Source organism: Lipophrys pholis (genome assembly GCF_963383615.2).
Source record: "Lipophrys pholis genome assembly, chromosome: 21".
Lineage (NCBI taxonomy): Eukaryota > Metazoa > Chordata > Actinopteri > Blenniiformes > Blenniidae > Lipophrys > Lipophrys pholis.
This window is the reverse complement of record NC_137649.1, coordinates 6,288,277-6,315,525: the sequence shown is the minus strand read 5'-3', so window position 1 is coordinate 6,315,525 and position 27,249 is coordinate 6,288,277. Positions and strand designations below refer to the sequence as shown.

The 27,249-nt window shown below is 43.0% G+C and overlaps 3 protein-coding genes across 5 annotated transcripts in view; 1 reads left to right on the top strand and 2 right to left on the bottom strand.

Moving 5' to 3' along the window:
* daam1b (dishevelled associated activator of morphogenesis 1b) overlaps nucleotides 1-3,932 on the bottom strand; it is a 55,257-nt gene extending 51,325 nt beyond the window's left edge. For 2 of the 3 annotated variants that reach the window (XM_080490400.1, XM_080490403.1), the window contains exon 1: nucleotides 3,772-3,932. The gene's annotated coding sequence lies outside the window, so the exon portion shown is untranslated. The remainder of the gene's footprint in view (nucleotides 1-3,771) is intronic. The other variant, XM_080490402.1, reaches the window with a different exon arrangement.
* Nucleotides 3,933-6,095: 2,163 nt separating this feature from the next.
* LOC308126203 (uncharacterized protein) lies at nucleotides 6,096-7,712 on the top strand. Its single transcript, XM_080490399.1, has 2 exons — nucleotides 6,096-6,329; nucleotides 6,956-7,712. The coding sequence occupies exons 1-2, from the start codon at nucleotides 6,266-6,268 to the stop codon at nucleotides 7,474-7,476; spliced, it is 585 nt and encodes a 194-aa protein (XP_080346525.1). The 5' UTR covers nucleotides 6,096-6,265; the 3' UTR covers nucleotides 7,477-7,712.
* LOC308126202 (dihydroxyacetone phosphate acyltransferase-like) lies at nucleotides 7,630-16,876 on the bottom strand. Its single transcript, XM_080490398.1, has 16 exons — nucleotides 16,690-16,876; nucleotides 15,449-15,643; nucleotides 15,192-15,368; nucleotides 14,395-14,524; nucleotides 14,162-14,289; nucleotides 13,992-14,067; nucleotides 12,977-13,128; nucleotides 12,715-12,845; nucleotides 12,384-12,625; nucleotides 10,748-11,005; nucleotides 10,587-10,666; nucleotides 10,238-10,378; nucleotides 9,302-9,401; nucleotides 9,117-9,210; nucleotides 8,929-8,990; nucleotides 7,630-8,818 (listed from the first exon to the last, which is right to left on the bottom strand). Exons 1-16 carry the CDS (start codon nucleotides 16,699-16,701, stop codon nucleotides 8,766-8,768), a joined length of 2,031 nt encoding a protein of 676 aa, XP_080346524.1. The 5' UTR covers nucleotides 16,702-16,876; the 3' UTR covers nucleotides 7,630-8,765.
* Nucleotides 16,877-27,249: the final 10,373 nt, after the last annotated feature.

Below are 27,249 nucleotides of genomic sequence, written 5' to 3'. Positions count from 1 at the left end.
CTGCCTCTGTACAATACCCAGCCACCATGCAGACATATGGTGGTCCTGAGGGCTCAGCTGTGTTACAGCCACCCTAAACGACATCCACCATTAACAAAAATAATTAGTGCACACCTCCCCCCGGTTGTTGTGGTTGTCATTTACCCTTTCCCTCTGTGGTGCTTAATGTGATCCGTCCGGGGAGGTCCCCCCCCCCCCCCCCCCCCCCTCCCCCTCCCCCTCCACATCATCCCATGCAGAGCCAGCACCGGGAAACCGAACACTAACTTCATTAACCCACTTCTCTAGAGGAGGAGGAGGATACTGCACACTGCCACTGGTCATGAAACCCTGTCATGGTGATGCTCTGGACTTCAGACTGCCAGTTGTTGTGCTGGAGGACTTTTTCTATCAAAGGTTAATCTTACTGCCTGTGCCGGCTGTCGTAGCTTCATTTTGACATTCATCAGTATTACCTCTACGACGCTCTACTCTCATTCATACGTTATACAGTGTAGTTCTCCTGCTGTCCTGCTGGTGCAAAAGAAGCTGATTCACAGTTTACTTTCCACCAGGGGTGCCAGACTTTTTAATTCACGGGCCGCCTAATTTAAATTTGAGAGAGCGATACTGGTCAAATAGTGGTGTAATAACCCTTACATTTAAACTTTAGCATTTTTATCTGTTGTGGAACAGCGCATACATGATGAAAATGTCAATATTTTCACAAAACCAAATAAAATTCTACTAATTTTAGTGACACCTTCTGGTGCAAAATGCATATATATGGCCTTGAGACTAGTTTGACGGCAATGAGGTCACGAGCTTTCATGGCAGCGTCACCGATCTCTCCGCTTGGGTCTCAGTGTTGCGTTGGCCACAAAGAAAGTTGTTTAAAAAAAAAAGGTTTTCTTTGACAATTTTACCATTTGAGTGCAGGTTTGGATTGGAGAGTCTGTTTGAAACCCCCACTTTACACGATCAGTCACATTCACCCATTTAAACAGCCGATCTATCTTGCCCAAGGGCACTTCAGCACATGGTCAGATGGGAGATACAACTGAAACATATGGGATTAGAACCTGTTCCACACACATAATATTAAAAAGTAGAACGAAAACAGGACTCAGCATTTTTTCCTAATGGGAATAACTGTAGGTACACAGTGAAACGTCTAATCACTTTATTTACTCGGTAGAACACCAGAGCAGCGTGTTTCAGACACACTTGTGGCCTCCACCAGCATCCCAAGCAGAACTCGATCACAATACAGCACCGCCAAGAACATTTTCTCTCATATTCTGCTTCAACCGAGATCACAGCGCCGCTCTGATGACATAAATCATTAACCAACAACACGTGGCAACTAAATAACACAGACGCTGTGGGAGGTGAACTTGTAGTCTGTACAGAGAGAAATGGCAACAAGGTGTGTTCACAACAGCAACAGTGTGAACATTGTCGCTTCGTAACAGTAGGTAGTATTGACCCGATTTACAAGTGAACAACAAATATTATCAAAGTCCCTGCAAATGCAACAGTCAGTGCGAATCAGACAAGAGGTACAACAATTGATCAGTCTATGCCAATTGTCATAAATCCATGTTATTTTTTTTTTTTCGATAATCTTCATTGTGAAGCTTCATCAAGTGGACGACAGTGCATTCCGAAACCTATACGTCCTTTTTGATGAAGAAGATCAAACTGATGTCGAGTTTAATTTGAAAAATCTAATAAACCTGAATTATAGGCGGATTATTAATACCAGCCAATAATGTCACACCCCATGGAGCTATATGAGCCTAATAAAAGGAGCAGTGCTCCTTGGGAAAATCGTGCAATTTCCACACAGATTAATCATCTGCGATGTGCACCAAAAAAAAACAAGACATGCCATTTGAATGTCAGGGCCTGTCGATGCTGATTCAGCCAACACCCCGTCTGAGCATTAACGCTGTGGACTAAACAGCAGCGTGGTACATCATGTCAAGCTTTCCCAGTGTTTACAGTGAAAACACGTCTGCAGATCACACCACAGCAGTAAGCCCTTTCACAAGGCAGCTGCCCATTACAAGCACACACAGGCCCCTACGTGATTTAGAGCATTTTAATTCTCGGGAATGCGAGCCGTTTCTGATAAGCAGCACCCAACTGGGCATAAAGCCTAGAACTATAGTGATTGTAGCGTGATAATCTTCGTGTTGTGCTGTCGGCCCGACCTGCAACTTCATGACTTTCAGAAGGGCGGAACCCCGCTCGATGCGAGTGAATACGGAGTCAGAGCAGGTGGAACGTCTCGTGTCCAAACAGCAAAACGTACATGTGACCTCAAGGACAAACTACAGACCGAGCATGACATGCTCCTGTGATCTGTACAGTCTGGGACGTGTTTAGGTTATCGAGGACCTGTGGACCGCAGTGGCTGATTGATTGATGAAATCAAGACTACTGATCACATCAACTGAAGTGTCCATACAAAACTGCAGTATGGATTAGCAGGAGAGTTTATGGTGCGACGACCATCCACCTCCAATTCAGCATCACCTCTTCAGTTTTTAAGACATTTTGCATGGATGTGGGAGAACTCGGCACAGATCCGGACTTCGGGGCTATACCAGGGGTGTCAAACACAAAACCGGCCCCGCAAGAGGCTCCAATCCTGACCACCAAACATTTTGTAATAATTTCAAAGAAAACATGCCATTTTTTTTCTTTAAACATATTTCTTCAGAGTAGCAACACAACACTGAGACCTGAGCTGAGATATTGGTGATGCTGCTATGAAAGACAGCAAATGAGCCTAAACGCTATGCAACAGTTAGTTTTAGGGACATTTCCCTGCATTTCGCTCGAGAATGTTTCATTTAAATTGGCTTCATGTTGCAATTGTAGTAATTTTCTGTAATAAATTAATAAATGCAATTTTTTTTTTAGCAAAAACAGACATTTTTCATCAATTATATTCTGTGCCACGACAAAAACAACCTTTAAAGTTTAGATTTAAAGGTTATTAAAGAACTATTTTACCGGTCCAGCCCACTCGAGATGAAATTGGACTGAATGTGACCACTAAAATAAAAATGTGTTTTACTTTGAAGACCCCTGGTTCTCCTTTCAGCTGAAGCTGGTCATTAATAAACACTGGCTGTGTGTTTGATGTTGGTTTCCTCTTCAGCAGATCAAATCTGAAGCCAATCAAGACACCTTCCTGTTGGTATTTATTCATGGGTGAGCAGGAATCCTCGTAAATCCACTTGTTTGCACGATGGAAACAGTTCTAGTCACGAGCAGCTTCAATGCACAACAATTAATTGTTAGCCAGAGTTTGAAACCCACACGCATCATCGCCGTACACATTGACAGCAAAGCCCTCTCCAAGTCCAAGCATGCCAACTGATGGTCACGCATGAGTGCAATGTGAGGTAGAGGAAGGTTTGATAACCCTGAGAGAGTGATGGAGGGACTCCTCCATGGTCCTCTGCAGCCTCCCCACACACTTCGGAGGAGTTTCAGCTGCTCTGACAGAGACGAGGCGGTTTGTAAAACACATGTAAATTAATACCTGCTGACTTTGTGTCTGAACCTGAGAGCAATTCAGGACACACACACACACACACACGCAGCTGGACCGAGCTCTCCGTCCACGATACTAACGACTGTACGTGCTGACTGCCCGCACCGGTGCGGAGGAGCGGAGGTCACCCGCCGGCAGCCAGCACCGCAACAACAACAAAAAGAAAACCCGGTCTCCGGCGTTGTTTCGGCTTCGTGCGGTGCGATGTTTAGTCTTACCTCGTCGCGGAGGACATCTTCCCTCGTTGACCGTGTCCGGGAGGTTCACCAGGTGAGCGGAGGAGTAAACACACAAAACGCAGCAGCAGAGTCGGAGAGACGGCGGAGAGGATTGAACAGCCTGGTTGGTGCGGGCTGCGTGTGACGTCACCGCCTCGCTTAGCTCCGGCAGGTACAACGCATGCGCAAAAAGCTTAGCAAGCCCGGTGCATTATGGGGGTTGTTGTTCGAGTCATTTTGTTTGATTGAAATTTGCTGTTTGCGTTTGATTTTCAATGGAAAAGATTGAGATAAAGGGGCAACGTATCTGAGTTAATCTTCTCTCTGCTTTCTTTCAATCAGAAATGTGCAAACTTTTGTTCTGTGTTGTATTGAATTGTTTTGTTTTGTGTGTGTACTTTTCTTTTTAAGAAAATGAAATAAATACACTAAACTGAACTAAATTTAAAGTTTCAAGTTTTTCTGTGTTATGGTGCAGTATACATGATGCAAATGCCGATATTGTCACAAAACCAAACGATTAAACAAATTATACTTTATTAATCTCCTTGGTGAAATTCCTTTTTCCCCTCTACATTGACTCGTCATATTTCTAGGATGCAGAGGTACAGTCATAATGAAGCACCCCAAGGAGCCGATGGGGGTCAAGAGTCTTGCTCAGGGACCCACAGTGGTGACACATCCGCTGTGAGATTTGAACCCGTGAACTCTCAAGCCCAAGTTCTCAACATTTGCAAAGCCAATTTTGATGATACCTTCTGGCGCAAAATACATTGAAACATGAAAAAAAAAGTTCTCCTGGCGCTGTTGCATTGTGCATGTTTCAACAAACTCACCCTGACAGCATGACTTTGAGGCTAATGCTAGTTTGCCACTGCTCTACACCAAACTAGAGCAACATCAGGCCCAGGGCCCATATGTGACTGTGTACCTCTGCTTGACCAGCCCTCAGGGTGTCACTGGGAAATCCTGAATCAAATGAAAAGTACAATTATTACTGGTTTTATTACATCAAAAATAGCCACACTGTTCCACGTTATTACATTTTTGATTGTGTTAAGCAATTGTTAGGACACAAAGAATGTGTTTCATAGTGGAAAAAAAGCTGGTTAATGGAAAAACGAAAGAACATTATTCTCAATCTGGGAGTTGTTGATCCTCAAACGTGAGGCTGAGGCTTTAATCCAAAGAGTAGAGAATGTCTCCATCTGGTGACCAGACAGAAACATTTAGCCTGAAATACTGACGGTCAGTAAATCCAAACAGGCTGTGCGCAATTAAATGTTACAGTTTCTATTAGTTTAACTGTGTAGATCAGAGGTCTGCAACCTTTCCCATAAAATAGCCGTTTTTGTCTCTTTCTACCAAATAAAAATTTCCTGGAGCTACAAAACGTGTTTAATAATCATAAAAGATCACAGAGGTTATAAAGTTATTTCTGTTGTTTTGCAAAATGTACATCCATGGGGTTTCATGACTACAATTTAGAATTAATTTAGCAGTTTTAAAATGTTTTAGCTTGACGTTGTCAAACAACATTTTTTTTTTTTTTTTTGTAACTGTCGCAGTGTGCAGCCTTTTTAAACAATTTTAGCAAGCTGAGTCTTTTTGAAAATAAAGAAGATAAAGAAAAGAAAGATTAAAAAAATCGTTCTACATACAATTGTTAGAGAGCTAATACAGAGGAAAGAGTGTACTTCTGGTGTAGAATTTCAATGATTCAAACAACTTACCTTTGTGGACTTTACAAATATTGTGTATTCACCTGGGCAATTTAACAATACCTGATGGAGAAATAAATAGATACTAATCCACAGAGCATATTATTTTGGTTGCGTGACTATAACTCTAATAACAATCTCGATTATGTCATATTTGGTGTCGATATTTATCCAATTCTTGGAAGTCAGCATGAACTGTATGCGTCCTGCACTATGTGAAATTCCATCATGAGGGCCTATCATAATCAGGTGAGTCACTCATTAAAACTAAACAAAGAGGATGATATTTTATAAAATACCAGGACGGCGAATCATCCAGATATTTGACAGATTTAGACTTATTCTCACGTTAACGTGACGCTAGTAAATCCCAGAGTGTGTGTGAGGTCTCCACCTGCCTAAAGGGATCATGTCAGAGGAGCTCCATCAGGCCTGGAACTGTCATTCCGCTGCACAGGTTAAAGAGTTGTATCCTAATGCGCCTGTTGACACTGTGTGTGTGTGTGTGTGTGTGTGTGTGTGTGTGTGTGTGTGTGTGTGTGTGTGTGTGTGTGTGTGTGTGTGTGTGTGTGTGTGTGTGTGTGTGTGTGTGTGTGTGTGTGTGTGTGTGTGTGTCTGTGGCAGCACTTCGACACCTGCGGAGAATGCCGCGACTTAATGTTTGGGTATTAACTGAATGCGTAAAGGCGGGGCAGGGCTTGGCCAGATCATAACTGGACTTTTCACAGCTTTCTTTCTTTTCGGTGGCGGGTCCGGGACAGGGGCGAGTCTACATGGATTGGTGGACATCATTGGCAGCGAGTATTGCCCTGCTCTGGATTTTCTGCTTTATTGACGGTAAGGTGGGGGGGGATTGTACGAGGTACATGTCAATCTTAGAAATTTAAATTTTTAAAATATAGCACAGGTTAAACATTCCTTTTTTTTTTTTTTTTTTGCTCGCTCTAATACAAGGTCACCTGTATGTTTTTCTTAAATGATCATTTTTAATTTAATTCCGTGATGGCTAGATAAGTTGGACGCTTGGGTGAGTTTTACGCACGCGTAAAACTAAATTAGATGCACAATGTCTCTCACTGAAACTTCTTGGGAGTCAATCTTAAAAAAAAACATATTCATATTAGAGTGCGCTTTTTATGTGACATAAAACTATTTATTTGATTAAGTTGTTGGGATGACCCACTTCCATTTGTGATTGATGATTCCTCATGCCTTCTCATCAAAGGCGACATGTCATTGCGCGAACCTTGTAGAGTAGAGAAACACATTGTTTGCAGAACAGGAGAAGGGATTTTGGAGTAGCGGCCATTTGATCCAGAGGACGTGCGTGACGATGCGGGCTCGGATGATGCCCCGCGGGCAGACTTTAATCCAGTGGCAGACGCGCTGCGTGTAATGGTTGCTGACATTAGCCAGGGTGATAAATTAGACGCCAGCTGACCCTGTTACCCTCTTATCTCCAGGCAACGCCGTGCTTGAGCTGCGGCTGCTCTTCCATGCTCTGACCAAAGCCGCTTGCCACCTGTACCTGGCCCTTCTCCCGCTGCGCAGAGCCGCCGCCCACTTCGCCGACTGCGCGCGGTTCCTGGTAAATCATGCGCAGCAGACCCCGTCCCCGCAGGGCGGCTACCTCCACCAGGGGCAGCCCCTGGCCAAGAAAGGTACGCTGCACCTGCTGGAAGGCATGTGCGTGGTGTGCGAGACGGTGCCCAACCTGCTCGGCGCGGCGCTCAGCGTGGCCGACGCCTTCTGCCACATGCTGCAGGGCGGCTGCTATGTCCTGGCCGCCACGCTGCGCACCATCCAGATCAACCTCTTCTCCCAGATGAACGGCGAGAAGGAGAGGTGGGACAAGGAGCGGCACAGAGCCAAGGAGGGCGAGAAGAAGCTCAACTCCAAAGTGTTGGAATACATCTCGGTGTTTTGCCAAGACCCTGTCAGCGCTTTACGCATCAAGGTCGACGTGCCGCCGGTGTATAGATAGATCCTGATCCACGTAAAGCAACATGCTGGGTAAATGGCCTTTTAACTGTTTAGAGAGGTGCAGCAGAGGCTTATTTGGTTTCTGAACTTCTGAACCTGCGGTTTTTACTTCCACCGAGAAACGGACCGACAGAGTCAAAGAAATTACACATCTGTGGTGCATTTTGTTACATTTATTTTGCATTTAATGTAATGTAAAGAAGTTAAAAAAATAAAAATAAACGTCTCAAACACGTGAAACCTGAGTTACAGTATTTGAAGCTCTAGTGCAACATTTAATTTAAAGGTCCCATATTATGCAGTTTTTCAACAATTTCACGATGTCGTCAGATGTCCAACAACATGGTATTTAAAGTGTATTTCCCTAAATCCAGCCTTCCTCCTGAAGTTCAGCCAGTATAAAAGTCCCTCTCGTGAGCTCTACTGAGAACAGGCTGTTTCTGTGTCTGTACCTTTAATGGCTCATGAACTATGTCTGTTTTCCCAATGTAGAAAATTTTGAATTTAGAGGGCAGAGCTCTTCTACCTGTGGGAGGGTCAAAGGGAGTTTCCACTTCCAGAGGGAGTTTCCCCACATGATGTCATGAATAGAAAACCTCCCATTTAACTGTGTGGACCCACGTTCGCTAAAAGGTGGACCAAAGTGAGGGAGATGACAGACCTTCTTCACTTCTTCATAAACAGGCTTATGGGGACACATTACTGTGACGAAACCATTAAAAATGAATTTTGCACAATATGGGACCTTTAAATACAATCGTGTTGTAGTTGTTCATTAATTCCATTCACAAACAATAAAACATTCAAAATTGCGACTTTCGTTTTCCATCGAATCATGAAAAAGGTTCGAACATACAAACTGTGTTAGTTACAGTCTAGTTCAGTCTCTTGATCCACTGGCACCATGAATACATCATTTGTAGGGAATTATTATCATTGATGCCTTTTATTATTAGTGATTATCATCATAGAATGAAAAAAAAAACCCAGTAATACTGTCACCTTTGGGTTATCATGCCAGGACTTTCCTATAGCTTTATCCTCGGCTGTCTCAGATCTGTAAGGGATAAAGACGGAGGACATCGAGGTAGCCAACGTTCACCACGCAGACACACAGCCAGGATAAAGTCTGGTCACTGACTTGAATGATATTGAGGGCTCAGAGTGCAGGTGCAGCATTTCTTCTCATGGTGGCATGGAGAAGGCATGGTGGGGTGAGGAAGAGGAGGAGGTCAAACTGGGGGGGGGGCTGTGGGATGATACGAGAGGTTGGACCTGTTCCAACTGAGGCTAAAGTCTGGCGTCAGGTGTAGCCTGGAGCATCTGGGGAGGGATTTTCCCCGCTACAGCGAGAGAGGGGAAAGAAAAAAAAAAAAAAGAAGCTTTCAGGCTTAAACACAGTGGAGGCGAGTCGCAATTCGAAGTGATATACATCCGACATCAAACAACTCACCGAGGATGTCACTGACTCTTCTCACGGCAGCCGTGTTCACTTTGTATTCATTTGGCTCAGACCTGTGGGGAGACGGGGTAATATTTATGCGCAGTTCTGGCATTAGGAGGAACCAACAGGCTTCTCAACGACCAAAGAAAATGAGCTTAGAGGCAAACAGACTTGCGGAGGCTGATCTCATTACTCACGCCCTCAACTTGGTCACGGCCTCCAGCCTGCGCAGAGCAGACAGAGCGTTTTTCTGCGTGTCGGACGAGAGCGCCTCGTAGGTGCTCAGGTCACCTGCCGGGCACAACCAAACACTGGGGGGGTTATCTGTAGAGTTCAACAGGCGGCGACTCCAGAGGTCAAAGGTCATTACTTTCAGTCTCACCTGAGAGGATGAGCCCGGTGGCCGTGTTTCTCACGGCGGGTAGAAAGCGGTTCTCCGTGAACACGTGCACTCCCTCGTCACAGAGACGCTGGAATATCAGCTGGATGAAGTGAAAGAAGTGACAGCACAAGGTAAGCAACACGAACCTTTGTCATTTATTGCAGGGGTGTCAAAACACAAAGCTCACGGGCAAGACTTTCTTAGGAGTAGCAAACACAACGCGACTCTGAGGCCCGAGCTGAGATCTCAGCATGAAAGGCAGCGGCCTCGTGACTCGAGGTCACGTTGTCAAGGTGAGTTTGTAAAGACAAACATGATGCTCCAGGAGAAGTTTCTTTTTGGACATTTCACTGTATTTTGCTCAAGAAAGTATCTTTGAAATGGGCTTTATGTTGAGATTGTAGTCATTTTCATTTGTAATTGTTTGGTTTTGTCAAAATATAGACATTTTTGTCACTGATACTCTGCGCCACAAAATCTTTAAAGTTTAATTTTAAAGGATATTATGGCACTATTTCACTGGTCTGGCCCACTCAAGATGAAACTGGACTGTATGAGTTTGACACCCCTCGTTTATTGGTTTGTAGTTTGAGCCGAAAATGAGATTTTTTTCGATTATTATATTTCAAACAATAATTTAGTAACAGTAAAAAATTGCAGACTCAGCAAACACGGTCTACATGGATTTGTTTGGGATTCAGGGTCACAGGTCCAGAGCAGATCACCAGTCCATGAGAGGGCAAACCCATATGATCACCCAAAAGCTACTTTTAAGAAATTTGTAAAAGAAATAATATAAAATAAATAAATAAATATATATATGTTTTCTTTCTAATTGTTACAATTAGTTTGGTCTGGATTGGAGCCACTTGTATGTTGGTTTTGGCCCACGGGTCTAAAAATCATAAAATGTTTGCGATTCAAGGTTGAAAGGACCTGATAGGAGTCGATGAAGGGTTGCAGCAGCTCCTGCAGGAAAGAAAACACCTCCAGTCCTGCGTCTGAAACGGTCAGCTCCTGCTGGTGGACGTGAACGGCTCCGCATTTCTTCAGGAGGAAGCACGCCTCCTCAAAGTCCTGACCAGAGAAACCATCAGCAGAGTCAGTAACAAGATGGCGGCCAGACTGGAGCCTCTTGCGGGCTGCTTTTGGCCCACGGGGCCTGATGTTTTGAGAGACTTGAGGATGACTCAAGATGTGTTGCGATTGCGCCGAATATCAAACAGTACTTTATAACTTTAAAACAGATACACCAAGATTTCTCTCCCGACAGCCGAGCTCTGACCTGATGTGACCTGCCGGGGATGAAGATGAACTCATTAGACAAGACGTCCGTCAGGAAGCCGAAGAAGGCGAAGAGCTCATCTGCAGGGAGACAAACAAGAGGAACGGCGATGAGCAAACGTCCTCTGCGTGAGCTCGGGAGGACGGGGTCCGAACCCTCACCTCTCTGCGTGCTTTTTGTGATACGCGCGGCCATCGCGAGCGCGGCCGGCCGCACAAATACGTGCAAACACTGATTACGATAAGCGGCCAGCATCAGCAGCGGCGCCGCCGTCCTGAGCACGGCCTCCTCCGGGCTGAGCCGGTGTTCCCTCGCAGGCTCTTCCTCCTCCACCAGGTAGATGCGCCCGTCTTTACGGCGAACGATGGCGCAGTGGAGGGCCACGGCGGATGACATCACATCGGAGTGGTCGCTTTGTGCTACCCCCCCAAAAAAACACAAAAAAAACCAAATGAATGTAGTTTTCTTGGTTAAGTTTGATGTTTCAGAGTCATTATTGTGTGATTATATGGCCACACGTGTCTGGATGTATGTGCGTGCACACACACACACACACACACACACACACACACACACACACACACACACACACACACACACACACACACACACACACACACACACACACACACACACACACACACACACACACACACACACACACACACACACACACACACACACACACACACACACACACACACACACACACACACACACACACACACACACAAAAGTGAGACAGTTCACGAGGGTCCTCTTAGGATAAGTTACTTAAAGTGCATTAATCCAGCGAACATCTCCTAAGTGACTGAGAGCCCTCGTGCCAAAACAAATTCATCTAATCTGTCTGATCTTCCTCCGTCCAGGTCAAAGGAGCCTTCAGCGTCCTGAGGTAAGACGCAAGACACACTCAGGTGTGAGCAGAACACTTTTGTTGCATCGACGCTGTCCAGCCTCTCTTGTAATGTGATACAGGCGCCACCTGCTGGTCACTTGAGGGAGGTGGTTACAGATTACAACCAACAGCTTAAGAATTTCTTGATCAAACTTGATGTTTCCTCTTTCACAAACAATTAAAACACTATTGTGTACTAGTCCCAAGTCCCCATCTATTAAAACTCTACAAACGTGTATATTTATGTATAAATTCACCAACGATAAACAAAACCTTCTGGACACGTCTCACAGTGTTTTTCTTATTTCATCACGTTCAAGGAAGACAAAAGACTTGCAGCTTCTATGGAGAAATCATCTAAATTACTTTCCTCTTTGGCTCGTTTAAAAGCTAAATTATCTAATTATCATACTGATTCTGTGTTGATATGCTGTGTGGCTTATGTCAGTGGTTTCCCTTGTCCACACACCACCCTGAAGGAACCTTAGAACACACTACAGTATATGTATCCGCAGTGTTTCAGTGAATATATTTATACCTGTTCGGTGTTGGCCGTCGTGCTTATCGTTTTTACTACAACTTCTATTTTTTGTTTCTATTGGCTCCCTTGTATATATGTATATATTCATAATTTTTGTCCTTACATTCATAGGTTTGATCTTGTCTTATTCTGGATGCGTCATGCAACATTTCGTTGTACTTGTACAATGACAATCAACTATTCTATTCTATCTTTCATTCAGGTAATGTTAATTGATGTGGAGGATTCTATATATGTAATCCTGAATGGGCTTCATTCCTTTCCTGTGCAATCAGGTTTTATTTCATTGTAATTCTGTATCATATTCTTCTTTTTGGGCAAATAAACAAACAAAACTAAAAAGGATCGCCCCACTGACCGGGCCAGTTGAGACGAGCCCCGAAGTCCAGAGCTAACTTCCGGAGCCACAGAGTTTTGTCTGCGAGTGGAGGCCAGGGCAGCCCCTCCTCCGTTAAGACGGAGGCTGGAGCCTGAAGCAGCAGGCAGCACATCAGAGGCCAGGGGCCGATCAGAGAGCCCTCCTCCTGGAGCCGCACCACCCGATGAGCAACCCAGCTCACACAGTCCTGCTCCTGCGCGCTGGGACTCTGAGGGAGATCCCTGCGAACGGTCGGAAAGAGGCTTTTCATTCTGCTCGTATTCTTGGGCGCGTTCACACCGCCCCCGGTCGCCAATGTCCAGTGTTGTACCTTGGTATGAGGTTGTACTGGCAGCGGTCGATCCTGCCCTCACACAGCTGCCTGACAGATAGAGGGCGGCCAAAGTTCACGTGCATGCTGCCGTAATGCTCCTGCAGGACTCGGCTGGCCTTCAGCAGTCCCTGCAAAAGTTAACAAGAAGCCAGAAACCCCCGGCCGATTACATGAACGCCGCTTCGCCCTTCGAACCTCTGACACCACACGCGTGAGCGCAGGAAGGTGGCGAGGCCTCACGTGTTTCACCACAACGTACAGAGGTGCTCTCTTTGGGCTTGGGGACTCCCAGTAACTCGTGCGCGAGCAGCGACTCCTCCAGCACTCGATCGTAGCTGATGCTGATGGGAACCAAGGTGATGTCGTACACCTCGCTCTTGAAGTAGGGCTCCAGCACCATGTGCATCATACCTGCACACACACACACACACACACACACACACACACACACACACACACACACACACACACACACACACACACACACACACACACACACACACACACACACACACACACACACACACACACACACACACACACACACACACACACACACACACACACACACACACACACACACACACACACACACACACACACGCAAGTAAACACACCACTAAACCATGGATGGGCCATCCATCCCTCCCTGTCTTAAAAAAATTAACAGTCTGCGGCCATCTTATTCACTAATGTTGGATTTCTTCGAGTTAGAAATTGTTGGCTCCGTGAGCTCACATGGTAAACACAGGTGAAGGTCCAACAAACAAACAAACAACGTAAGATTAAGGACGCAGGATTATTATAAAATGTGATTATTGAATATTGGAGAAGGGGTTGGATTAAATAAGTTTACTTCTTCCACTTTTCCGACGTGTTAAACTAGAAATACATGTTACACGTGTACGTATGACTCGATATGTGTGACATTGGATATGGTTGTAGTTATTTTGTATATAGGTATATTCATAAAATATAGATTTTGTCATTTAGATTTAACTAGAAGGGGTTTGCTGCCTCACACCCTCCCCCGCTATAAGGGATTTTAATATGTGTGTGTTTATGTAACGCTACCTGTATGAATCGACCTCCAACACACACACAAATTAAAAACAAAACAAAAATCTATTTACATGATAGACATATATAAATATAAAATCACTTTTTATATAGTTTGTTATCTTTTAAAGAACTTTACGCTACATTTCATTGTACAAACAGTGCTATAATAACAAAGCTGGATCAACTGAGTAATCCACCACCTGGACTCTCACCTAACTTGGGGGTCAGAGACTTCAGAGTGCGGCTCCTCAAACCCTCCACATAAAACTCCAGAGGAGCAAATCCTCCCTAGAGGAAACACACCAAGCACACGGAGGCGTCGCGCATCAGCGTCGAAAAGCGTTTCAGCATCGGCGTGGCTCCCGGGGCCGACGTGTCTCACCCTGACGACGCTCCGGACGTATTCCGACAGAACTGCCCAGTACAGCTTGTCGGCTCCGATGGAGCGCCTGATGAAGAACGCCCCGGAGCGACGCAGTATCCCCCCCACAACCTTCATTCCTGCCAGAGCTGCCAGAACCAGAAGAGAGGAAATCAAACTTAAAATGTTATTAATGCGTTACACTGGAATAAAAAGTCATATGAATCTTATCCCGCTTTGTAACAGATACTTGCGTATTCCTGCAGCGATAACGGGCAACGGGATGTCGTAGGTGAACAAGATGTAGGAGATGACCAGGAAGTCCATGTAGCTCCTGTGATTGGGCATCAGGATGACGGGATTCTCCTGGATGGCTTGTTGGAGCTGCGGCAGACAGAAAGTCGTGTTATAGACGCTGTCAAACACATTCCAGTTCAGACGCTGGTGGTAATCAGCTGCTCCGGCACCCTCCGGCCCCGAATCCAATAAATCCATGTACAACGTGTTTGTTGAGTCTGTGTCGACATTTTTCTGGGCTTGAATCATTATTGAATCAATACCTACCTGACGAAGTAACCCGTTTTCTACGACACTTTTCAAATTAGGCTTTCAGGCTGAATTCTGATTTTTCCACGTTTGTTCTTTTCCAAACTGTCGTCGGTGTTTCTGAGGCTCTAATATCTGTAGGATACTTATATGTTGCAAGCAGCCAGAGAAAAATACTGCAGTTCTTAGGTCACATCGTGGATGACAGTGTCGCTATATGTCATTTTTTTGTCTTTACTAAATTATTGTATGAAATATATTATTCTTTTTTTTGTTTTTTTAAATAACTGAATATGGAGAAAATAAACAGTTCTGTCATGTGGAAGAGCCGGAGCCTAAAACGATGTTGTCTCAAACAAAACAAATGATAACTTGTGGAGCTGGTTTGATGGAAGCAGAGTCTCTACATGTGCCTGTTGTCGTAAACCGACACCAGGCCGATTGCTCCTGGCTGTGTGTCAAGTCACTCTGTTGATTTCTATATTGATGTCCGAGGGGTCCTGACCGCGTTGAGTCCGTCCATGTTGACGAAGACACTGGCGAAGATCCTCTTGAGCACCTTGGTGAGGGTGAAAGCCATCAGCCGGATGAATCCCAGCTGCAGGTTCTGAGACATTTCCTCCAAAACGACGCGAGCCTCCTCTTTCACCTTATCTACCGTCTCTCCCGTCTCCATGGCGACCTGGAAAGGACAGTACTCCAATGAACACATATGACATTACACATCTGCATCTCTTTGTTTTAAAAATGAGGGGCTCGTACCTCCTTTGCCACGCGGCGCAGGAAGTGGGACTCCAGCACGGTTTGGTTGAGTTCGGCGGCGGAGCAGGGCGACGCGCCTTTGAACGGTTGCGGGTTGAAGTGCCTGAGGGCGTGGCCGAGATCGCAGCCATCCTTCGTCTCCTCCAGTAGGTCCACGAACGTCTCGTCCGCCCTCAGACCCGCGGCATCGCCATACTGAAGGGGAAGAATTGAATTGATTATGTCACGTCTTGTGTGCAGCGCTTTTAATCAGGGGTTCCAAACACATTCGAGTGCAGTGCATACAGTCAATTCATCTTGACCGGTAAAATAGAGACACAACAACTTCATAGTCTTTCTCTGTTGTGGTGCAGATTATACATGATGAAAATATCTATATTTCTGCAAAACCAAACAATTACTAAATCTTAATATAAAGTTGTTAACGACCACCTAGTTTGAGTTGATTTGATGTTATTTCACATCCCCAAACCAGCAACGCAGCGTACGAGATGGACAATATGTCGTGATTCTTATTTGGTGGATTATTATGAGTGGAAGGAGCACAATTAAACAAAAAGAATTTTTTTTTTTTTTTTTTTTTTAAATCAATGTTTTCCACCATTTCCCTGGTGGTTTGGTTTGGAGCCTCTTGCAGGCCGGTTCCGGTCCACAGGCCCAACGTTTGACACCCCTGCTTTGAAATTGGATATAAATACGCCTCAGATTGTAGAATATGAAGCATCCAGACTCCTCGGGTCCTCGTGAAGACGTTCACTCAGTGAAACAAAGGCCCAATATGAGTTTGGTTCAGATTCCACCCACTGTCGGTTTGTTCGATATAAACATAATTAATAGAAAGGAAAGGAGGACAAGAGCACATAAAAGTTGATTATTTCTTTAAAAGAATTCCAGGCTAATTTAAACTCTGTTGTAAACGACTGATTGCAGATATCAGTACTTTGAAGCAGTGAAAACAAAAGGCTGGGAGACTATCTCCAGTCCGGTCTCGTACATTGACCCACTGAGAGGCTGTGGAGCAACAGCAGCTGAGAAACTCCACTTCTGCAAGTAGGTCAAAGTTTCCGCAGCTTAGAGCGCCTCGGCTCCACACGCTGCACTTCAAGCAGCCTCGGCTTTTAGAACAACAGATGCAACCGTGTTTATTTCTTCCTCCTTCCAAAGTTGCACCTGACGATCGCCGTTAACTTCAACTGGGTTCGCGTCACGAGAAGACGCGCGCACAGGGGCGCGCTCCTTACCATGTCAGTCATTCTGCACAGACTCAAACCCCTGCAGGATGGATGTCCTCCGCTCCCACTTTGCGGATTGCCGAACTTCCAGGCTGTTTCTTCTCCCAAAACACGGTGGAGCAGGTGGAGCAGCAGCAGCAGCGGCAGCAGCAGCAGCAGCAGTACCCGGCGGCCACTCCACTCCGCTCCGCCCCGGGCCAATGGTGGCGCTCGGTTTTGGAAACTCCTCCCGCATATTGAAATGTGCACACACTTTGTCCTCAAGTAACCCTGGATCTGTGTTCCCTCCTGAGGTGACCATCCTGACATATGGGCCAGGATAAAATAATCATTTCATTGTACCAATGAGGAGCCCCAGGCCACCTTTAATACGGCGGCCCCCCTCCAATACGCACAATATAACTGAATAACTGTTTTCATTGTTGTCTTTAATTTATAAGACGACATGTCAGCCAAATTACAAGCTTAAAACAACATAAAAAACATGATTCCGAGAAAACAACAATAACTAGTTGATACACGTTTTCTACTATGCAAATGAGGTTAATATACAATTTAATATGCATGTGGAAATGATAAGTTATAGAGAATAATTGTTCTTCTATTCTATTATTATTAATAATGTGTCATTTAACAGATGTACAGTTTAAAACAACCATCATGCTTTAGACCATATGAACTGTAACACAACGAATAACCTGGGTTAAAAACATGATGGAGGGAATAAAGGGGTGAAAAGGGAAAAGCATTCTAATTAAAACGAGACGATGAAAAGCAGGAAAAACTTTGCTTGTTGTAATTTGTAGTGATATTAAATGGCCACTGCTCTATATTCGAATCAACGTGGATGTTTATGGCGCTCACTGGAGGCCAAGGCGTGCTCAGCGTTTGTCTTTATTGCCTGACGGGCCAGCCGGCTCTGCTGATAGTGTTGTTGTAGAGGGCAGAGCAATAAATTCAACTGTATTCTGCTCGACGGAAATAAATCTCTCAGCTAATTTATCTGTTTTGCACCATTGAGACAGAAATAAATAAAGATGTTTCCTTTAAAACCATTAAAACAAAAGGGATTAAGAAAATAAAGTGAACTTTATGTGATAAAAAAAGGTCAAATCTGTTGTTTATTTGAAAACCTGATCTAATAATAATGTTTTAATTCCTGATTTAAAAGCAGTGAATGTGTGAGCGGGTTTGTTCCACAGGTGAGGCGCCTATGAAGAGGTGTACTGAGTGTTCTCAAACCCTCGGGGTTCTGGATGTTTCATATTCTACCAGTAAATTTGAGGCGTCTTCAGGCCAGGGGTGTCAAACACATTCCAGTTCAGGAGCCACATTCAGCTCCATTTCATTTTAAGTGGTCCGGACTGGTTAAATAGTGCCGTAATGACTTTTAATTTAAAATCAAAACTTTCTATGTAATTTTTACAATGCGCTTGGTGGTTTGGTGGGATCGGAGCCTCTCGCGGGCCGAGCCTTGAGTTTTTGTAGCTCCTGGTTCAAGCCTGGGACTGTTGAAAGCTTTATGGACCAGAGTGTGAGGCGGATCCTCTGACACACAGGCAGCCAGAGCAGAGAGAGAAGCTCCGGTCTAAAGTGCTCCACTCTTTGTGTTGGCGAGGACGCTGGATGAGCTGCAGCTGTCTGACAGTTTTTCTTCCCTCAACCTGATGCAGGTCAAATACAACCGACGTGACCCCAGAGATCAGAACCAGAATCGTCTTCATTCCGGGCAAGAATATGAGCAAACACCAGTGAACCCTCAGATCTAAAAAGAACACTCGTACGTCACACGACAGTCAGGTTTTTGCCCTTTTGTCATTTCAGGTGTAATGAGCTGGCCCGGGGTCTGTTTGTTCTGGTCTCTAGGGTCCTGTACCGCCCCGCCTGAGGGGAGCAGTTGGAACTGGAAGTTACCAGAGTGGGATCTGTCACCCGCCACACAGGTCCAGTCGGGACGCTCTGATTAAAGTGGCTGTTCTTCAGAATCCCGGGTCTTTTTGCTCCAGGTCAGATCGTCCACGACGTGCAGACCGAGGAACTAGAAGCTGGAGACCCCCTCCACAACCTCCACTGATAAAACTGGGGTTGAGTATCAGTCTTTGTCCTCCAGTAATCCACGATGACCTCCTTTGTCTCTGTGGCATTCAGGATCAGGTTCTTCTCCTTGCGGCACGCTGACAGCTGCTCCACCTCAACCCCCACTGAGATCAGCCCCACCACGGCAGTGTCGTCTGCATACTTGATGACGGTGCCAGGGATTGGGTGGGGGAGGGGGCTCAGCAGCACACGGTCCCGTGGGGAGCCGGGCCTGAGGCCGATTGACAACGAGGGTTAGGCGTCCCCTGTGGCGCTGAAAGGCCTGTAGGAAAGGGGATAACGTGCAAACTCCACAGAAGGCCTGTAAGTCAACTGAATACAAGTATGAGGATTTACAATGAGAAAAAATAAGTACAATTCAGAAGTGAGGCACGTCTGTTCCAATGAAGACTCATTATCATAATTTTAATAATACATGTAAGTCTTGCTTGCTCTTTCTTTGCATTGTAGAGTTTGTACGTCTCCCCTGTGCAGACCGTTTCCTGAGGTTTCCTCTAACAGTTCAAAGGCCTCCGTGGGTTTGTTTGGTGAGACTGTCAAAATAAAGTCCCTAAACATTGTGATAAGCCGAATGAGATCGATTTTATTTTCTGTTGTAAAACCAAGAGAAGAAATGAAAAACCGTTTGTGAACACGTTTCCTTTACTCGTCACAGTTGCAATAGTGCAATTTGTCCACCAGATGGCAGTGTTTCCTCAGAATTCACATCAATTATTTTTGAACTCATGTATTAAAAGGATAAAGAATGTCTTATATTTACGAATTTCAATAAATTCAATCATCCTTGTATTGAAAGAGATCATTTGTGATCATTTCAATGTCATTTCATTAGATATATTTTCAATAATAATAATAATAATAATAATAATAATAATAATAATAATAATAATAATGATTATTAGCATATCCTAATATTTTCAGATCAATTAAGCTTAATAAGTTTATAATAACGTGATCTTAAAGTATTTTTCTGTTATTTCATTCTGAGCACAGATCCTAATTGAAAACAATGGTTTTTAATTTTCCTTCATTCACAATATATAACATAAAGATTACACACTGGATAGAAAACATTACCAAGTGATGAATACGGTTGCTTTTTATCCACAAAACAAAAAAAGAAACTTCTTCTATGCTTCAACCAATGAAGAAATAGTCACTGACTTAAATTCTTTAGTGAAAAATTTAAGATAACCAGTGACGGATGATCTACAAGTTTACGTGCAAAACATCAAACAAACTAGTTTTACAGGTTGAGCTACTTACTCCACCTTTAATTAATTTGGACTCATCATAACAGCGGTAAGAACATTTGATAGCTGCAGTGGTTACACATGATTTTAAATTATATATACATAAATCATTATGAGATTATGGCCACCATTAAAAGTGGGACTCACATGAGAAAAAATGTGTTTTTCTTCAAAAATAAATGTTGTAATACTCAAACATTTTGGAGTTTTTCCACACGTGCCCCAAAAACCAGGTGGAGGTGCTGCCCAGAGGGAAGTCAGGTCCAGTGTGTGCTGTGTGTGAATCCATCAGGAGGGTTTTTAAGAGTGTCCCGGTTTAATAGGCCAGGAATATTAGAGAAACTAGTCCTAATCATGAATAAACCAGGGGGTGTCAAACACGTGACACGGGGGGACAAAACTGGCCCACGAAATGATTTGATCCGACCTGCAAACTATATAGAAAGGAAGAAATTCAGCACCCACAACCTTATTTTGTCAGTTAGTGACTTAGGCTCGGTTTACGCAGCGTTTCAAGTGAAAATGCATTGTTTTTGCATTTTCTGGAATAAACACAACAACAACTCGCACAAATGACTTCGTGTTCTTTCAGCGATAATGGCGCAGGGGTCATTTGTTTGGACCAATAGAGAAGTGGAGCTCCTCCTAAATGCGGCGTTAGAGTATAAAACACGTCAAATATACGAAAATATCTTGTCAATCAAAGTATGGGGACATGTTGGGTTTGTTATTAGAACAGTGTCTGTAATCAGGTTGCACATATATGTTGCTGATTCCGTTTGAGTGTAAATAAAAGGCCCAAATGTATTGAAATACAGAATAATTATTTACTACAGTCAGTGGTGGACCTGGCTGTTTTTCCACCCTGGGCAACTTCGCCCGTAGCATAATACCCCACTAAAAATAAAATAGTTCCTTTTGGGGGAAGAAGTCGGTGTGAAATTACTTTTTGTTTCCCCTCAAAAAAATACTCAGGAATCGTTCAGGAGAATTTATAAGGAATTGGATTGACAAGCAGAATGGACATTTGCATTGACATTGATTAAATCGTATCAATTCCCACCCTTACTCCTTCTTCATCTCCTCTGTGTTCATCACATTATTCACTTCTCTCATCTCAACTCCCACTGAAACTCCAGGAGACTGAGATGAAGAGCTCCAGCTCGGCCGCGGCGCCGTCTGCAAAGAGGATTTCTCCTGAGGAGCTGAGCTGCTGGACAAACTCCTGCTGGACGACACGGCCAGCGACCAGCAGGTCTTTGACTGGGTATGAAGAATAACCTTTCAAATACCTCATAAAAACGGGCTGCAGAGACGATATTTTATTGATTATTTGTTGTGATTTGTTGCCGATCAGGCCAGTAGTTCACTCAGCAGATGACGATGACGATGATGCAGATTATAACTTCTATTTTTTCTTTACATCTATACATCTATAGATGTACAGTATATAGACTTTAAGCCTCATGATGGACGTCTGTACTTACCAGTGCTCTTCTTCCTCTGGGCTCTGTTGATCAGGCGAACCTGGATGAAGGTCAGAGGAGGTCGCCGTCCTTCCCGAGGGCTCTGCTGACCGCTGTGTGCCGGTCAGCAGAGATCGGTCAGCTCGCCACCACCTGGAGGAGACGCCTCTCAAATAGCAACGCTGATTGAATTATCTACTCATGCTCTCACTCTTCCTCCTGCTTTGCTTCACGGATTTTGACGCCACCGACCTTCTGGACCCGAGCGTCCTGAGGAGGAGACGGCCGGTCCTGTTGGAGTACCTGGACTCAGGTCCTGAGCAACAGCTGCAGGCTCTTTATGCTCTTCAGGTTGCTGGACGTTGCCCTCGGCCATCCTCCATGTAAATACTGCATCCCAGTGTATTACTTCTAACGACTCGTAAAGAGATAGCTTTCTTACATCTTTTATTTATATATTTATTCATTTATTCATTTATTCATTTATTCATTTATTCATTCATTTATTTATTTATTTATTTATTTATTTATTTATTTATTTATTTATTTATTTATTTATTTATTTATTTATTTATTTATTTATTTATATCTTTATATCTTTATTCATTCTTTTATTTATTTATATCTTTATTCATTTATTTATTTATATCTTTATTCATTTATTTATTTATATCTTTATTCATCCATTCATCCATTCATCCATTTATTTATTTATTTATTTATTTATTTATTTATATATACAAAAATAGAGACTAAACAGCAGTTACAAGAAGTTTTAAAGCCTTTCAACACAACATTTGAGGAAAATCACAGTCTCCTGCACAGTCAAATACACATTCTGAGCCTGAAAGTGAATTTTATGACTGGAGACTTAAATACCACTGTTGATTATGACACCAAATTGATTTAAAAAAAAGTATTTCATAGTGTAAAAAAAAATAGTAATCACAAAACCAGAATGTGTCAAAGTTATAAAAACAAACTTTTGTCAATATTACTTAGATTTAATGAAGGTGAAGCTGTAGATTAAGTTCACTTGTACATTCCTGCTTCTCTCAGGGTTTCATGTCCTGCAGTCAAAGCCGGAGCACCACCCGGTGGCTTCACTTCTCTGGATCATTACATCACTTTCACGAGCACCATTGATACTGGCAGTGAATTCTCGAAGCGGCTTCGAAATAGTCGAGTAAAATAGTTGTATGATTTAAAGTATAAAATATCAAACGTGGGGAGAAATAATTTTGTAGTTGCATTACGCTCACAGCTTTTTGCAAGTCGTCAGTTAAATCTCCACCGTGCATTAAAAGGCTCGATCTTTGACGTGAAAGCAGCTCGTCAAACATCAGAAATCGGATTCACACATAAACCAAAGTATTTTCAGAAGCAGCACACTGACATTGTTGTCGTCTCCAGATCTCCTCCAGTTCTTCTGTGGCTGGCTGGCGAGGGCCTGATCTCTGAAGACGCTTTGTACAAGTGGCAGACGAGCAAAGACACCGAAGAGCGTCAGGAAAGAGACGTGGCCCTCAAGTCCCTCGGGGGTCGGGGACGAGCCAGAGGACGACTGAGACCGGAGCTCGCCAGGCCATGTGGCGTCGTCCGACAGCGTCGTAACGGCAGAGAACACTTTCAAAATGGAAGCACCATTTTTGATTTGGAGATAAAATGAAGTTCACATGGACTGAAATCAAATAATGATGAAGCGCCTCTATAAGAAACTTATACTGGTTGTTTGTTCGATGTTGTCTTTGATGGGAAATGTTGTAGGATTGTGAGTTAACAAGTTGGTAAAGCAGAGGTGAACATACAGACCCTGTGTCTGTGTGCAGCAGAGCTAACGCTGGTCTACAGGTTGATAACTACTCCGAATATCAATAGAACTCAATCACAAGTAATAGAATTAACACGTCTTCATATAAGTTAAACCGTTCCGTGCGTAACATCAGGTTTAACTCAGCCTCTCATGTAAATGACCAGATAACATATTTTAATCATGTTTAACATGTAACGTCGCTACTGTATGAGCCCCGCAGCCCGTTAGCATGCCGGAGGGCTGGTTTACGTGATGCACCTGAACGCATCACTCAAAGCGGTCAGCTCGTTTTAACTTCTCAACCTCACGGCTTATTTGTTTTCAGAAATACGTTTCTCTGAACTGTTTCAGTAATAAAAACAGAAAGTTTGTATCCGAGCTGCGATGTTGGTCTGGTTCCGACTGCAGGAGCTGACGGGCGTCTGCGCAGACGGGGGGCGGAGCCTGTTCACCTCACACAGCCATGTTAGCTTTTCACGGAGCTACGAAGCTAACTATGAAAGCTAATGTTAGCTTGCGCATGCGCAAGCCCCACCCCGGACAGCTCTGGTACCTACCCCGGTGCACGGTGCGCCCCCGTTGACCCTGCACCCTGGGCAGTTGCCCACTTCTCCCATAGCAAAATCCCCCACTGACTACAGTCGCGGTGCGCGTGCACGGCGTTTCTGAAAAGCTGCAGTTCCCCCGTTTACACTGAGATGGAATCGCAGCATTTTCGAAAAGTTGCCTTTTCAGTGTCTCTGAGCACCGTTGTCGTGTGAACAGGCCCTCAAAACACAAGAAAAGGTTTCCGTTTACAATTGAAACCTCTGTCATGTGAACGGGGCCTAAAGGTTGACGGGACCTAGATCTCTGAGTTTCTATGTAATTCATGTTTAAACGGCACTTTGTGTAACTGTGATTATAAATGTACCTTCCACCTGTTATGACCGCATCACTTTAATTTTGCTTTGGCACTCGAATCAGACGCTAAACGCGAACAGCTCGTGTTCTGCTTCTCCTCCAATATTAAATTGACACTTATCGACTTCATTTCTGTTGACGAATTCGTCCTCTCGTCATGAATCTGGAGGAAATTTAGCGTTGGCAGCTAAACGAGGTGATCACATTTTCTCCTGATGTTACCCGTTCGCAGATGTTTGGGTTTCTGTTTGTTGTCTTGTTTGTGATGAGGGTAGAAGACAGGCTGATAGTTCAGATATTGTGAACTAATTAAATGAATTTGTCCACCTTCAGAAGAACCAGATGTTGTTTGGTGTGTGGAGGAGTCAGGATCGTTCATCCTCCAACAAAACAATTACATTGAACCTTTTTTTGTAGAGTCAGGAAAAACAAAAAGCATGAATATTGACCATTTATATTTGATAAACAGTGGACAGAAATTCTAATGTATTATATTTAAAAAGTTTTGTCAAATTGGAAAAAAAAACAACCTTTAAGTTTTGTAAAGTTACCATATTTTCAAGACTATAAGTCAGACTTTTTTCCATTTTGTTGCTCATATGACTCATATTACCTAATGAAGGGACATATAAATTATGTCACCAGTACATACGATGTGGTACCACTAGATGTCACTGTAAGACAACAGAATTCAGCTACGGTACCCAAAGAAATCTCCATTAGCCATAAAAATGAATGATTGGATTCCTTTTTTTTTGCGGGGGCGGGGCGGGTGACAAGGCCTGAAGTTTAAGAACTTCATGTTTAAATTTCAAACCGGTCTTAAAGTACACTGGAAAAAAGAAAATAGTTGGACGAACTAAATTGAATTGCTTCAATTGGTAAAATCTAAATGAATCAAGTTCTTTGAAATTAAGTTAATGAATTATGTTCAAAGAGCTTGATTCATTTAGACGCATGAACGTTTTAAAGCTACAGTAAGAAGTATTATTTACATAATGTCGCTTCGATGCACTGGGTGGAAGCGGTGAGACGCTTTTAAAGCGCTCATTGTAAACTGCTGACATTCTCGGGCAGGAATTGACGAAAACAGGTACAAGGACTCACAACACCATCTTGTGGTATGAAGTGGAATTACAAGAGGGATCAAGCTCTGGCGAGCTCACTACATTATGTAGATTTCACTGAAGTTTTTGTTTCAGGTTGAATTTCACTAAAAGCGATGACTTCAGCGTGATGTTCGCCATCCAATGTTAACAAATGCATTAAAACAAAGATAAGAACTTTCATGTATTGTCGTATGCTGGAGCTTGTAATCAGACGGCGGGTGTGAATATTTTTTTAATGTAAGAAAAATATGTTTATATATGCTAAATGTGAATAACGAAGAAACCTTTGTTTCAGCGTCAAGGCAAATAAAAAGAGGAAGTGTGTGTGTGTGTGTGTGTGTGTGTGTGTGTGTGTGTGTGTGTGTGTGTGTGTGTGTGTGTGTGTGTGTGTGTGTGTGTGTGATAGAGGAAACCTGCTGCACTCTGGGAGAAAATGTGTTTTGAATAATTTTTCCGAACAGGTGGGGAGAATCTCCTGCTTTACGACTTCAGGCTGCGAGAATAAAAACTGCGTTGGATGATTGGCGTATCTTTTAGAGGACGTCTGGATGACAGATGGTTGTATGTGAGATGTTTTTCAGCCTGTTTGATGGATATTTAACCCACATTCACCTTTGGGAGGGAAGAAAGAAAACCTCCCTTTTAAGAGAAATACAGCTGAAGAGATTGAGTGATGTTAAGAATTTGACCAGGAAATCACAGTTCAAGTTGCACATGAAAGCAAAACTAAGTACACATATTCATTTAATAAAAGGAAAAGAAAAGAAATCATGCCATTAAAACATTTTTGGTGCTGACGTAGCACTAACAAGGCTGAAAATGTCCGGAAATGTAGACCCACCCAGCTCAGTTAGATTTATACTGACCTCTAGTGGCTACAATAAATACAACAGGAACAATGTAGGTAAGAAGAGTGAAAATGAAAGTAAACCCTCATTTAGAAGAGGCAATTTTTCTTTTAAATCTACTGGCAGAATTAACTTTCACTGTTAAAATGAGCGTTTTCGTGAAGAAATTTCAAAACTTTTTATGTGTCCCAGTGCCACCTAGTGGAAAAATCGTACATTTTTTTTCTTCCTTTTTTTACACAATAAATAATTTCATCTAATAGTTCCAAAACGCTTAGTGTCAAAGACGTTTAAAGAAAAACATGGCGATCGGATTCATTATAAAAACAGAAACTGTAACACCGATACAGATATATTATTTTTTATTCACATTCACACAACAGTATTAAAAGCTTGGTAAAAAATACACTCACTCCAGTTCATTTTAGGGAAACAAAAAATTACATTAATGTGGAAATAAAAGGCAGCTTAAGGTTTCAACTTCATTTCATATTCAGGAGCACTTTTTTTTTTTTAAGCCAGTTTGATTTAAGTTGCAGTGAAAAAAAGTGGACGTTTCCTGTTTCAATAGAATAATGAAGTCTGTATATTTTTCAGTTTGACACTAACATGAGGATCCAGAACAGACTGAGAACTTTTCAATACGAGAAAGAGCTTATTTCACATTAATCTAGTCACAATGTTCGGAGCTGATAAAGAGAAACCGAGACGAAAGAGAGCAAAGACCACAAGCAGATAAAAACACCTGAGATGTTAAGAAAGGAGATCAATGGAAATTTACAAGAAATGAAAATTACAAAATATTGTAAAGCCAGAATTACATAGGAAATACATTTGTACGAAAGTCCATATACCTGTGATTCTATGAATTTTTTTTTACAAAATAAAGTATTATTTTTCTATAAAACTAATAAAAGTTATTCATTTTGGGGAAAAATCCGAAGCTCTAATTGAATAACAACAAATTACAAAATACATTTAAATGTATTAAATAATATGTAATAAAAATATGACCAAAATTTGAAAAAATTTATTTAGACAAATCGTACAATTATATTTTTTTATTGGGAATTTAAAAAA

What these genes read in the sequence shown, in the direction of transcription:
- LOC308126202 (XM_080490398.1), bottom strand. An exon ending in TCCCCGGCAGGTCACATCAG is followed by an intron (nt 10,379 to 10,586) that starts GTCAGAGCTCGG and finishes TTCTCTGGTCAG; the next exon opens with GACTTTGAGGAGGCGTGCTT. An exon ending in CCTTCATCGACTCCTATCAG is followed by an intron (nt 9,402 to 10,237) that starts GTCCTTTCAACC and finishes CACTTCATCCAG; the next exon opens with CTGATATTCCAGCGTCTCTG.
- LOC308126203 (XM_080490399.1), top strand. Translation starts at nt 6,266, where the DNA reads ATGGATTGGTGGACATCATTGGCAGCGAGTATTGCCCTGCTCTGGATT. An exon ending in GATTTTCTGCTTTATTGACG is followed by an intron (nt 6,330 to 6,955) that starts GTAAGGTGGGGG and finishes TCTTATCTCCAG; the next exon opens with GCAACGCCGTGCTTGAGCTG.